The sequence below is a fragment of the Elephas maximus genome, chromosome 14 (assembly GCF_024166365.1).
Source record: "Elephas maximus indicus isolate mEleMax1 chromosome 14, mEleMax1 primary haplotype, whole genome shotgun sequence".
Classification (NCBI taxonomy): Eukaryota; Metazoa; Chordata; class Mammalia; order Proboscidea; family Elephantidae; genus Elephas; species Elephas maximus.
The window spans coordinates 91,998,779-92,013,423 of NC_064832.1; the positions used below are offsets into that span (position 1 = coordinate 91,998,779).

At 43.6% G+C, this 14,645-nt stretch overlaps 1 protein-coding gene across 6 annotated transcripts in view; it reads left to right on the forward strand.

The window, feature by feature from the left end:
• Nucleotides 1-14,645, forward strand: part of MBNL2 (muscleblind like splicing regulator 2) — a 194,308-nt gene that overhangs the window by 130,090 nt on the left and 49,573 nt on the right. For all 6 annotated transcript variants that reach the window (XM_049853125.1, XM_049853129.1, XM_049853124.1 and 3 more), the window contains one exon: nucleotides 3,033-3,197. In XM_049853125.1, the coding sequence (XP_049709082.1) occupies nucleotides 3,033-3,197 (165 nt within the window). The remainder of the gene's footprint in view (nucleotides 1-3,032; nucleotides 3,198-14,645) is intronic.

Here is a 14,645-nt window from a genome sequence, read left to right on the forward strand (position 1 = left end):
TATTAGCCTAAAATACTGCCTATGGTTTTAGAGCGCTGTATCAAGAATAACAGCATTTGTGGGGAATTTTGCCTCTACAACAACCGCCTCCTTTGCCGTGAGACCAGAGGACCTGGATGGCGCCAGGCTACCATTACTGAACATTTCAATCCAAGATTCTACAGGAGAATCCTGATCAAAAGGGGGAAAAGGCAGAACAGAAGTTGAATTCTCATGGACTGCAGACTTCTGTAGCCGTTGAGGCTGGACGAACCCGCAGAACTATTACTCTGAGATAATCTTTAAACCTTAAACCAATAATATTCCCTGAAGTCTTCTTTAAACCAAATGATAGGTTCGCTTAACCGGTAAGGAATGTCTGCCTTGAGCATTGTGCTCTTTTAAAGAACTACCTGTATAGGATAAACTGACAACAGCGACTCAAAGGTTAGATAGGAAGCTTAGGGTTAGTGAGTTTATGTTAATAGTGGAGGACTAATTCAGAAAAGAAGGGTGAGAACGTTTGCACAATTTGAAGAATGTAATCAGTGTCGATGAATTGTACATGTAGAAATTGTTGAATTGGTGTATGTTTTGCTGTATATATTTTCAACAAGAAAAATAAATAATTTTTAAAAATAATAACAGCATTTATAAGAAAACTACATTGTTTACAGCCCAGTTGAAAATTTCATGTGCAACTACAAAGCGTTACATTAAAAGACTGATCAGCCATCCAAGTGACAGTTACCTGAGTAAACACAATTTAACAGCCAAACTGGTAAGAGTGTACTTTACAGTAGTTCCGTCGCATTCTGTGGCGCTCTCCTTTCCCGTCTCCCTCTGTGAGACCCATCTGCAAGTTTGTCTACAGGGGCCCGTAAGTGCACCTCGTGTATATGAGCTTGTCTGGGTGTCACTTTGTTTGTGCGTATGGAGAGTTTGGATTGAGGTCCTCAGAGAGAAGCTTGGGGTGGCTGATCCTCTATACAAGGAATGCCATCCTGCATACTTCTCCCCCACCCTTGCTGAGTGGGTGGTAGCCATGTCTTGTACCCCACCACCACCTCCCACCATATGACTGGATCGTATTTGGGCGGCTGACTTAAAGGATGCCAATCCACAGCCTGGTCAGAGACCCAAGTCCTGAGAGTTGGTCCGATCTGATTGCTTTCTTGGATTTTGATGTTAGCAATCTGAGAGATGGGGCGATTATCAAAGAAGGGTAGGAAGGGAAGTAAATAAGAGATGCCCAAATCAAGCTGTTAGGGCTGGAGGAACCCTGGGAGGCCACAAAACCATGAGCAAAGTGAAGGTGGAATAAAAACAGGTCGGACTTGCAGAAAAAAGCAGATGGAGAAAGAAAGTGAAATTCCTAAACTGTTTTGATTTATTTTCTAGTTGTGGTTCCAGTTTACTTGGACCTTTACAAGACAAAACCAATTGCCCTTGCGTCTACTCCAGCTCGCGACAACCCCATGTGTGTCGGAGTAGAACTGTACTCCACAGGGTTTTCAGTGGCTGAATTTTGGAAGTAGATCACCAGGCCTTTTTTCCAAGGCACCTCTGGTGGACTTGAACGACCAACTTTCAGTTAGCAGTGAGCATGTTAGTGCTTTACCAGGGACTCCAGACTCCTCGCCCTAAGATCTATATTCTCACATAGGAAGCTGAATGAAACAGCTACCATATGAACTTGAGACTATGGACAAATTCTGACGTTGGCCATTGGACCCCATAGTGTTAAAGACGTTTATTAGCAGAAAATGAGCACCTGTTTCTTCTGATGTCCCCAGCACCCATGTCTGTGTCCTCCCTGCAGAGGGTGATGCAATTGTTAACACAGCTAACAGTAGGACCTCAGGACAGCAGTCTTCAGCTGGTCAGCACAGACCACCAGGACTGAGCCCGGGACCCACGTCTGCCCGTCTCCAAGGTGGTGGGGGAAAAGCCACGCTCTGGAGAGAAAGCCCAAGCTGCCCAAAGTGCGGCTGAAGTGAGTGGGAAGCAGAGGGAGAACTCCAGATGTTGAGAGTTAGGATGATGATAAACACATTTGTCTCCACAAATCCACACGCTTGCTTTTTAAAATTATTTTTATATCTAATAAACAAACTCATATTCTCTTTTCTTTGTTGCAGATGGACTAATTCTTTAGGGAATGATAATACTCGTACTGGTTAACATAGTTTGCTATTCTTTTTTTTCTCTCTCTGAATTACTAGTTTTGAAAACTTGGGAATTAAGCATAAACACTACCATTTACAATTACTCTTCAGGCCTGTCACCTGTTTTCACTGTGCCAACTTTAATGTCCAAAGGTTCCTTACCTACATCAGCCATAAACACTCTTTGCTGTGTCCTACCGTGATATCCGATGTGATACTGCAGTCGTAGCGGGGAGAGGGACATGAGGTGGCAGGGGATTGTCTAAGCTGGTGCCTGGAAATTTTGCATGTGCATAAACTGAGAGTAAATCCCCACCCCTGTGCTACCATTGCCTCTTTGTTAATACGTTGACCAGCTGAGGGATGTCTTCAGCCAGTCGGGCGCACATATTTCAGGACCTGCTCATCACTATCCCCAGATTTGTCCCATGAGCATTCATTTGCTGACACCACTCCAGCATGCGTAAACCAGTGTGTGGCAAGTTCAGAGACTCTTTCCAGTGGGTCACGTGAAACGTGGTCTTCTGCTTGCTTCCATATGGCCTAGAAGAAAGGTCTGCCTTTGCCCTCAGCAGTCACATGTCTTCAGTGTCTATTGGCAGGGTTTGCAATCCTTAAAAAGAAAATTTTTTAATTAAAAAAAAAGAACAACCTGTTTTCTGTTCAACAGGTTTGAGGCAAGCTCGACAATCATGTAAAGGTTGATGCGCTCCTCGCCAACACACACACACACACACACACCCACATGCACACTCACACATGCACACGCCCGCACATACACACTTAGGATCCTTGCTTTTTGTTACATGGAACAATTGTGAAATGGTTGACTTGGACTTGCGAGCTTCTTACAACACTCCTAAAACCCAGATGTTCATTTTACAGGGCCGTTGTTCAAGAGAGAACTGCAAGTATCTTCACCCTCCGACACATTTAAAAACTCAACTAGAAATTAATGGGAGGAACAATTTGATCCAGCAAAAAACGGCAGCAGCGATGCTCGCCCAGCAGATGCAATTTATGTTTCCAGGAACACCCCTCCATCCGGTGGTGAGTACATCTCATCTCATGACGGGCTGACCTTTAAAGCGCTAGTGCGGGCAATGCTACAGTGACCTAAAACGGCCTCCCTCTGCTTGGTCACTTGGGCTACGATGAAAGTCAATAGCTTCGAAGCTTACTAGATGCTGGAGAACCCTTAGTTTTTATTTAAATGGAAAAAATTTGTACAGAGACAGTAGGCAAGGACAATTTCTGATCAGTATCTTGGAAATCTGCACCACTCCAGCTCTTTCTCATCAGGAAAGTCCTTCTTTGAACCATGTTAACAGTGGAAATCATTCTGCTCTGTAGAATGTGAAGAAACGATTTTGATGCCTAACGTGGTTCTTTTTTTAACAATGTAGTTGATAGGTTATCGAGCTCAGTGGAGTTGTTTTAGAAATGAAAAAAGTGAGAAACCAGAGGACTGAGATGGTTTACCCAATGGCCCGCAGCTGTGGAGCTGAGACTGAAACCCAGACATCTTGGCTTGGTCTCTTTCTCCAGCCTCTTCCACTCTTGAGCCTGACGGCAGCCCAAAAGAAAAACACCGAAAGGTGGTTAGAGCCAGAAAAGGAGACATTGCCTTCGTCATTCTGCCTCCGGCCTCTGAGGCATTCAAAGAGGTGGCAGTTGTGACAATGACCGAGGTTAGATACCCAAGGGAGTTCAGTGTCTGAATATGTGTTGTGTAATACTTCCCCCTGTGTTCACAGTGTGTGAGAGTACTTCTCGAAAGGTCTTGAGATGGTTTGAGGAGGGAGGCCCGGGGTAAAGGGGTGCATTTGACTTTAGTGAGTTTCATTTGCATTGGTGAATTTTTTGTCAAAAACAAGCTATTTTTTTTTTAAACAAAGCCAGTGATTGAGTGAATTTTTTTTCCAAGAGTACATACACAAAAGACTATTGTTTAAAAATCAGTCTTTATTGTACAAAAAGCTGTATGCTACTGAAAGCTGCTAAATTAGAAGGACTAGGTACCAGTGAGTTAAGTTGTCTTATTGTGTATCTATGAAATGGGGGGATGAGGGGAGGACAAGGGCAGTCCAGGAAGAGGGAGAGAATCCAGGCAGCTCGTTAGCAAGTCTGCTTCAGCTCAGCTTTTCTACTCGAGGGTAGTGCCACACAGTTTCCAGGTACAAGCTTTTCTAGAGTAAAAGAAATGCCAAGAGCAAGGGCTCCACGATAAATAAGACAGCCTTTTGGAGGTAGTCAGACACAAGGAGAATGCAAAGTCATGTTGAGGCATAGTGAATGCTGAGACTGGGCAAGGTGGGTAGCTTCATCCTAAAGGATGAGTCGGAGTTAGCCTACACGTGAGGATTAACATAAAGCTATGAGTGCATTTGACACCAAAAATACACATTTGAATGGTTCTATTTAAAAATGATATACATGTATCATTTATGGTTCTCTTTATTGATGCACACATACAAATTATTTTATTAAAGTACCTAAATGCTAAAAAGAACTTACTCATACATATTAAATAGTGTTCATAGGAATACATTAGAGCTACCAAGGTCAACACAGTAACAACACTGTATGGTGTGTGCCCCTCAGTCTTGATCAAACCAGCACCGGTTGCCTTTACATTGACTCCGAGGAGTGATGGCCTCATGTGTGTCAGAGTAGAACAGAGTAAATGCTTCATAGGTTTTTCAGTGGTTAATTTTTTGGAATTAAATTTCCAGGTCTTTCTTCTGATGTGCCTCTGGGTGGCCTTGAACTGCCAACCTTTCAGTTAACAGCCAAGGACATTAACCATTTGAACTAGCCCAGGATTCCATTACTCATACTTTCCTGATTTATTTAGAATTCATAAGGATTGACCCTGGTACTTAGTAATGGCAGTTTGAATAAGAAAGGTATATTCATGTATTGTCTCAAATATTAATTAGAAGTTAATAATCACAGTGTCTCTGGAGCAAAGGAGAATGAAGAAAACCAGAGACGCAAGGGAAGGATTAGTCCAAAGGACTAATGGACCACAACTACGACAGCCTCCACCGGACTGAGTCCAGCACAGCTAGATGGTGCCCGGCAAACCCTACCGACTGCTCTGACAGGAATCACAGTAGAGGGTGTCAGGCAGAGCTGGAGAAAAAAGTCGAGCAAAATTCTAATTCACAAAAGAGACTAGACTTACTTGTCTGATAGAGACTGGAGAAACCCTAAGAGCATGGCCCCCAGAAACCCTTGTACCTCAGTACTAATATCACTCCCAAGGTTCACCCTTCAGCCAAAGATTAAAAACTAGTGTCACTCCCAAGGTTCACCCTTCAGCCAAAAATTAGAGAGGCCCATAAAACAAAACAAGTCTAAATGGGCACACGAGCCCAGGGGCAAGGACGAGAAGGCAGGAGGGAACAGGAAAGCTGGTAATGGGGAACCCAAGGTCGAGAAGGGAGAGTGTTGACATGTCATGGGGTTGGCAACCAGTGTCACAAAACAATATGTATACTAACTAATGAGAAACCTATTTTCTCTGTAAACCTTCATCTAAAGCACAATAAAAAGTTTCTTTTTAAATACAAATAAAGAAGAATGATAACTCAAGAAACACTTCAGAGGTAGAAGGAATGAGACGACGACTGATAAAATGTGGATGACGAGATTGGGAGGAGTCAAAGATTCCACCAAGGTCCCCAGCTCTGCCGACTGGGCAGATGGTGATGAAGATTAGTAGAAAGAGCAGGTGGAGAGGAGGTGAACTGGGATTTTGAGATCCTGAGCTTGAGATGCCTGCAGGACATCCAACAGCTCCTGGGAGTGCAGGACTCAAGCTTAGAGGCAGGATGGAGCCTTCTTAAATGTACATTAAAAAATGTACTTTTTTTTAGCCCTGAACTTTTTATATATGTCTAATGAACATTTTGAACCTAGAAATCATGAAATTAAAAAAAAAAGGGGGAATATCAAGTTTGAATATTTTAACAGTGCAGTAGTTAAGAACTCAGCCACTCCTTGGAAACCCTATAGGGCAGTTCTACTCTGTCCTGTAGTGTCACCATGAGTCAGAATTGACTCCACAGCAACGAGTTTGTTTTTTAAACCATTAAAAGGATTAGAATTTTTTAAAAATAAAGTGACAAGTTTAAAAAATCATCAACAGCTCTACAAGCAAATTACTGTAGGCTCTCAGAAATAAATTAGTAATCTGGTGTGGTTTAGTGGGCTGAACCAAAACCAAACCCTTTGCCGGTGAGTCGATTCTGACTCATAGCAACCCTATGGGACAGGGTAGAACTGCCCCATAGTGCTTCCAGGGAGCACCTGGTAGATTTGAACTGCTGACTTTTTGGTTAGCAGCTGTAGCACTTAACCACTACACCACCAGGGTTTTCAGTGGGCTCAACAGTGGCCCCCAAAGATGCGTGGAAAATTGCCTTATGTGGAAAGAGGGTCTCTGCAGATGTGATTAAGTTGAGAATCTTGAGATGGTAAGACTCTCCTGGATAAAAAACAATCACAGGTGTCCTTGTAAGAGGGAGGCAGAAGGAAAGCGGACACAGAACTGAAGAGGAGAAAAGCAACGTGACCATAACGGCAGCGACTGAAGTGATGCAGCCACAGCCAAGGAATGCCAGCAGCCACCAGAAGATGGAAGAAGCAAGGAACCGATTCTCCCCAAGAGTCTTCAGAGGGAGTACAGTCTTGCCGATACCTTGATTTTATTCCAGTGCAACCGATTTCAGACTTCTGGCCTCCAGAACGGTGAGAGAATAAATCTATGTTGTTTTCGACCATCAGGCTCACAGGACTTTGTTACAGCCACAAGAAACTAATGCATGCAGAAATTGCTTAATGCAAATAAATGGATAAACACTGCCTAGCAGGTACCATTCCATTTTTAGGTCTTCAAAGCTGAGCTTCTCTAAAGAGCTATGGATATTTTTTATACATCATCTTCTATCTACCCCTGAACTCATTCCACTGAAATCTCTCTGATCCACGTCACCAATGATCCTTCATATTAACAAGCCAGGATGGAGATCTGTGGATCAGGTAAAAGTTAACATGTGAAGATAGAATTAAATTTCAGCAAGGGCAAAGGCTGTGAGGCAAGTAAGCGCTTTGGGTGTTCACAGAGCTGAAAGTTTGCTTTGGTCTTTGTGGACGTGGGAAGAGTGGCAGAAGATGAGTCAGTGAGCTGGGTGGGACCAGATCACAGAAGACATTGTAGGTTAAGTCATGGTTGCATGTTGAGGCTTTGTCCCTGGTGAAATGAAAGCATTACAGGGTTTTAAGTAAGAGAGTGACATGATCCTATTTATTTATGTTTTAAGAAGATTTCCTCTGGTTGCTATACGCATGGTGTATTGGAGTAAGGCAAGAGTGGATATTGAGAGATTAGGAAGGAAATGCTTCTAAGACATTTTGAAAAAAGCTTGGGGGTGGAGAAGCACATGGACTTGTTGCTGGTAGAGTCATTACCAATTCATAGCGACCTTATGTACAAAAGAATGGAACACTACCCGGTCCCGGGCCATCCTCACAATTGTTGTTATGCTGCTATCCACCTCCAAAAAACAAACAAACAAACAAAACCAAACGCATTGCCATGGAGTTGATTCGAACTCCTAACAATCGTATCGGACAGAGTAGAACTGCCCCATAGGGTTTCCAAGGCTGTAATCTTCACCGAAGTTGACTGCCACACCTTCTTCCCACAGGTCTGCTGGTGGGTTCGAACTGCCAACCTTTTGGTTAGTAGCCTAGCGCTTAACCACTGCGCCACCAAGGCTCCTTCCTATCCACCTCCAACCCCTACTATTCCTCTTAATTTCCACATATACATGAAAACTAATTTCAATTCTATTTGCTTCTTTTTTGTTATTAGGGTTTATGTTCAATAAGCGCTCACATAGCATACTAGCACCATGTTTGTGGTGATAAACACATTTCGTTCATTAACCATTCTTCCCTCTTACCACTCTTCTGAAGGCTTAAGTTCACTATGTTTGAAAAGTTCCCTTCACCTTATTCCTCCTAGCAGTTTTTCTCTGCCAAATTCCTGACAGGATTTAACAATTTAACAGTGATTCTTCATTTTCCTTCCTTCCCAGCAAACCCCTCTCCCCCACCACACACACACTCACACTCACACACAACCTTCCTCGTGTGCGCTCAGAGAGAGAAGGGCAGCAGGCCGCCGTTAGTAGACTAGAGAGTTGAGAGTTTATGGAGTCCAGTCCTTAGGGATGAGGCCCTGCAGGGAGGATTCTGCCCTCCGGAGCTGCTTCTGGTGGTAAAGGCAGAAGGCTTAAAAGATGTTCTCCTGTAGGCCTTTCAGCCTGAGCGCCAGAGGCCTGCCCTTGGAAGTAAAAGCTTTCTCAACCTGTGAAACTCTCAGTCTCTTGTTTTGAAAAGTCAATTGATTAAATTTTAAAGCCATAAAATTACTCAGGCCATTTAGCCATTACTCCCAGCACCGTTCCTTCCTTTATCTGTGTGTGTGGATATGTGTGTGCGTGTGCATGTGCGTGTGTACATGCGTGTGTGTGCGCATGTGTGCGTGTGTGCATGGGTGTGTGCATGTGTGTGTGTGCGTGTGTGTGTGAGATCTTTGAAACTGGATCGCTTCCGATCTCTCTCACGCAGTATACTGGGAGAGCAGGGTGGACAGTGGGAAGTTGGAGAAACACAGGAACTTGGAATGAAGACCAGAGGGAAGACATCTCAGATGATTTTCTTCAAGCAGGCTTTCTGTGGCTCTCGTCCTCCGGTCAGCGCTGAGATGATGAGGCCCACACGAACGCTGCCTCAGACAGCCTGTGGCTCCTGTCCTCCGGTTGGCGCTGAGATGGTGAGGCCCACACAAACGCTGCCTCAGACAGCCTGTGGCTCTCGTCCTTCGGTCGGCGCTGAGATGGTGAGGCCCACACGAATGCTGCCTCACACAGCCTGTGGCTCTTGTCTTCCGGTCAGCGCTGAGATGGTGAGGCCCACATGAATGCTGCCTCAGACAGCCTGTGGCTCTCGTCCTTCGGCCGGCGCTGAGATGGTGAGGCCCACACGAATGCTGCCTCACACAGCCTGTGGCTCTTGTCCTCCGGTCGGCGCTGAGATGGTGAGGCCCATACGAACGCTGCCTCACACAGCCTGTGGCTCTTGTCCTCCGGTCGGCGCTGAGATGGTGAGGCCCATACGAACGCTGCCTCACACAGCCTGTGGCTCTTGTCCTCCGGTCGGCGCTGAGATGGTGAGGCCCATACGAACGCTGCCTCACACAGCCTGTGGCTCTTGTCCTCCGGTCGGCGCTGAGACGGTGAGGCCCATACGAACGCTGCCTCACACAGCCTGTGGCTCTTGTCCTCTGGTCGGCGCTGAGATGGTGAGGCCCACATGAATGCTGCCTCAGACAGCCTGGCAGCAGCCCTTCGGCAGAAACTGCAGGACAGATTCTCCCAGGCCCTAGTCGGTGCACTGCCAGGAACAGAATCACCCAGAGGTGCAATTCTTCTCTTTTCTGGGCCACTGGCTAAGAACGTAATTCCGGCACCAGGATACGTTGTCAGCCTAGAAGCTACCTCAGGAATTTAATTTGAATCCAGGACCTAGCAGGCCTTCCAACTGATTTGGCCAGTTCCAACCCCTGCTGGGAATTTGCATCTTAACAAGTTCCCAGGAAGTTATACGTAAGAATCACTGGGGGATCTTGTTAAAACGTAGGTCCTGATTCAGTATATCTGGGGTGGAAATGGAAACCCTGGTGGTGTAGTGGTTAAGTGCTACAGCTGCCAACTGAAGGGTCAGCAGTTCAAATCCACCAGGTGCTCCTTGGAAACTCTATGGGGGCAGTTCTACTCTGTCCTGTAGGGTCGTAGGGTCGCTATGAGTTGGAATGGACTTGAGGGCAGTGAGTTTCGTTTTTTTGGTTGGGGTGGAAATGCAAATTATCAGCAGGGAACTTGTTAGAAATGCAAATTCTCAGCAGGGGCTTGAACCAGAACGAACCGGTTCGAAGGCCTGGGATCTGGGAACCACTTTTCCGAGGTAGCTGATCTCCACACAGCTGTTCAGAATAGCCTAGCTCACACAGCGTATCTGAAAGTCCAGGCTGGTGGTGAGCACACAACACTCCACCAGTACTGTGTAAGCTCTAAAGACAGACGGGTAGCTGCCTCTGCGGGCGTGCAGGCATGTATTTGTGTGTGTGTGTTTCTTTTCTGCTTTAAGAAATTACCAACAAAATCTAGTGAGTGCATGTAAAAAGACCAGACTTAATGGTCTGACAGAGACCGGAGGAACCTCCAAAACTATGGCCCCCGGACACTCTGTTAACCCAGAACTGAAACCATTCCCGAAGCTCATTCTTCAAATAGTAGGCAGGACCATAAAACAAAAAATAATACACTTGAGAAGTACGCTTCTTGGTTCAGTCAGACACAGGAGACCAAAGGGGTGGCTCCTGTCTGGAGGCAGGATGAGAAGGCAGGAAGGGAGAGGAGCTGGTTGAATGGACACAGGGAACCCGGAGGGAAAAGGAGTGTGCTGTCACATTGTGGGGGTTGCAACTAATGTCACAAAACAACATGTGTATAAATTTTTGTATGAGAAATTAACTTGGGCTGTAAATTTTAACCTAAAGCACAATAAAAAAGAAAAAAACAAATCTAGTGAGTGCAGAGGCATAGAAGTAGTCCCAGACTGGAAGCCAGGAGTCCTAGGTGCTTTGCCTTGACTCAGCTTCAGCTGCACTGATCTTGGATAATCCTTTTAGCACTCAGCTCCAAGTTGCATTCGCCTGTAAGAAGGTGCGGTTCTACTGCCACGCTTGCCTCTCACGGATTTGAGAAGATTAAAGAAGACAGCTCGTGCGAGGATACCTTGAGAACAGCCAGAGCCTTTCACAGATGTATAAGACACACTGTACATTCTTGAAAGTTACCAAAACTATTTTTTTTTACTAATCAACTTCAATGAAAGGCACTCTATCTTAAAAAAGGAAAAAACATCTAATTGAATCTGACTTCATAAGGCCCATGAACGGTCAACTTTCAATTTCACGTGACAAAAAATACATTTTTCCCAGCCCGTGTTTCAAAAAGGAAGAAAAGATATTTGGTATAATTCAATCGTATGCCTCTGTTTATTATAATGTTATGCTGATTATATTCCTGTTATAAGACTATTGGATAATTTAGGGCAAGGAGCTTTATTATGCTACCTTTTACATAACCAGTCAGAACTGCCATTTACTGAGATCTGCCCATGGGAAATGGAGAGAGAAATAAGCACCTCAGTCAGCCCAACCTTTAAGCTAAAAAGTTTTACTTCCCTTTTGCAGAAGCAAAAACTAAAGCTCAGAGAGGTTAATATCTTGCCCAGGGTAGAAATGAGTAACTGGTAGAGCACTGAACCTGAATGTAAGTGTTTCTGAATCTCAAATCTGTGTTTATCTAAATAATATTATCTCTCTGTGAACTATAGCCATCATCCATAAAACATACTATAATCTTCATTTTAGATTATTAAATTAGATTAAAAAGTAACATATTTTTGAAAGCAAGATTTACCTAATTGGAATGGATTTTAGATTATTAAATTAGATTAAAAAGTAACATGTGTTTTTGAAAGCAAGATTTACCTAATTGGAATGGATTTGTTATATCCAAAAGGATTTTTGATACAAGTTCTAAGATTCTTACATCCTAATGAGAGTCCAAGTACAAGCAGTATTTGCATCACCACACTGACCCTAGATCAGGGGTCGAGCCTGGAGATACGGGGAGAGTTCTTTTCTCTAAATGTGTACTTTGGTAAGTAGTCTCTATGCTTAAATTACACATTTAGTACAAGTTTTGTAAATACATGTTTTCACTTTTCATCTGCGACAGCACCCCAAGTTGGCCCATGCATTAGATTGTCTAGCCATTTTTTTTTTTTTTTTAGTATAAATTTCCATGCTCCTGCCTAAACAAGTTGAGGCAGAATTTGTAGTGTCCGTATTTATAAAATTTCCCTCAGGCATTTCTGGCATAGCTGGTCCATGGAATCACTGATCTGTTGTGATTGATGACCTTTTAGAGTTGGTTTTTTTTAAATCCTAATATTATACACCACATTTTTATGCAGATAAAGTGCACCGTCTTCATTTGTTTGCCAGCCGCACACTCCCCCACGAGGCACCCTCACAAGTGCCGCCGTGCCAGCCTCCTTCCTGATGCCGCTGTAAAGACAGGTTAGCGTAGCACACTTACGAAAGTACTGCGCCAAGGGGGAAGGGCGCAGTTGGCAAGTAAACCCAGAGAGTGAGTGTTATTTGCGTAAAGATAGGCAGTCCTTAGAGTGTTTAAATCACCTGGCTTTTTAAAATAGTACTAAGTGATGAAAGCTACAGTTACTGAAAACCACAACTTTCAACAATTATGACTTAAATGGGTAGAAAATGGAAACATACACATAAAATTTTGTAGACAGTCGAGGAAGGAGAAATCCTAACTGTCATCTATTTGCCAGGTCGAGACCTCATGTTGCAGCCTTCCCCCAAAGTGAATTTTATGTCAGAGCCGTAAAGATCAGAGAGTCCTTGTGGAGCGCTGGGGCAGCAGCTCTCTAAAACCTCCACGTCGCCACCCCCACCCAGCCTCCCAACACCTCAGTAAGACTTTTCAGTCTCCCCAACAACTCCCTACACAAGCTATCAGTAATTTATTTCTCACCCAAGACAAACATTTGTAGGAGACGTTGCTCTGCTATCTCTATAAAGGAAAAATGTGCTTAATAAATATCGATTGTCATTTTCCTGTATGTTAAAATCTCATTCAAAGCCATAAATGTTGTTGTCATTGTTAGCTGCTGTCTAGTTGGGCCCCAACTCATGGCAACCCCATGTGTTACACAATGGAACTGCTCCATAGGGTTTTCTTAGCGGAAGGAGCCCTGGTGGTGCAACGGTTAAGTGCTTGGCTGCTAGTGAAAGGTTGGCAGTTGGAACCCACCCAGTGGCCCCACCTAGAAAACCATATAGGGCAATTCTGCTCTGTCACATGGTGTCACTATGAGTCAGTATCAACTTGACGGCACCTAACGACAACAGCAATCTTTATGGAAACGATCACCAGACCTTTCTTCACAGACCCATCGGATGAGTTTGAACCACCAACCTTTTAGGTTAGCAGCCAATCTCACACTACTTGCACCATCCAAGCTCCTTTATATGTTAAAAACTCATATATTAAAAACGCATCCAAAGCCATAAATAGACGACAAGAACAATACCCACAATATATAAGCCGAGAAACAGCATGGAGGCAGCAACAGCACAGTTCAATGTTAGAAAATTGTGTTAGCAAGTGATTGTAAATATCTGCAAACTTGTCCTGACAATAAGTATGATTAAAAATCATCCCATAACTAAACACACACACATACACACAAATTAAGTCCAATTCAGTGTAAAATTTATGCTAAGAAAAACCTTTATCTAGAACCTTATATTTTCAGCAGTGGTTCTTTAAAATTAAAAGCTTGTTCTCTTAAATGCACGTTATTTTCTTCCTGAAACAGAACTATTTACATATTTTTAGGTGGAGCTTTTAAAATAATCAACACACTAGCATATTTCTCCCTATCCCTGGAGATGTGAGATAGATAGGTAGGTAGATAGAGAGATAGGGAGGTAGGTAGGTAGGTAGGTAGGTAGACAGACAAGACAGATGTATCAAGGGATCAACGGATGGATAGTTAGACATGTATATGTATGTATATATGTCCATAAACCATAAAACCCATCGCCATTGAGTCAATTCCGAATCATAGCGACCCCATGGGATAGAGTTGAACTGCTCTACAGGGTTTCCAAGCAGCATCTGGTGGATTCCAATGGCTGACCTTTTGGTTAGCAGCCAAGCTCTTAACTGCAATGCCACCAGGGTTTCCTCATATATGTACATATGTATGTGTGTGTGTGTATATGTATATATATATATGCATGCCCACTGTCACTGCTATGCTGATTTTGTGACCTGAGAAACCAAACTAGCTTTCAATAGCCAATTGAAAAATTGTCCAATTAACTGAAAAAATTAGCCAATTTAAAAAATTCAAGCTCTTCCGACCTTTCAGGAAGGGAAAGTCGAATCTAGACATGGCTTTGCTAGAGAAAAAAAACAGTGGGTGGGTGTATATGAAAACTGCCAGTGAATTTTGAGAATATACATTCTGAAGACAGAATATGGAAACCTACTGGTAAATCTGAGTAAAATAAAATCTCAAGTAAGCCCCACTTTGGAGACTGTATAAACTTGGTCAACAGGAAAGTCAGGCTATAATCAAGGTCCTTTGTTTGCTGTTTGTTTTCTTCTCTCTGAGAGACATATAGGAGAAACCAGAGATCATGAGTGAATATTCTGTGGGCTTCACTACCTCAGTGTTATACCATTCAGTGGTTTGAAATGATGAGTAATTACAGTGAAAATTAGTATTTTCTTGAGAACACTTTCATAAACA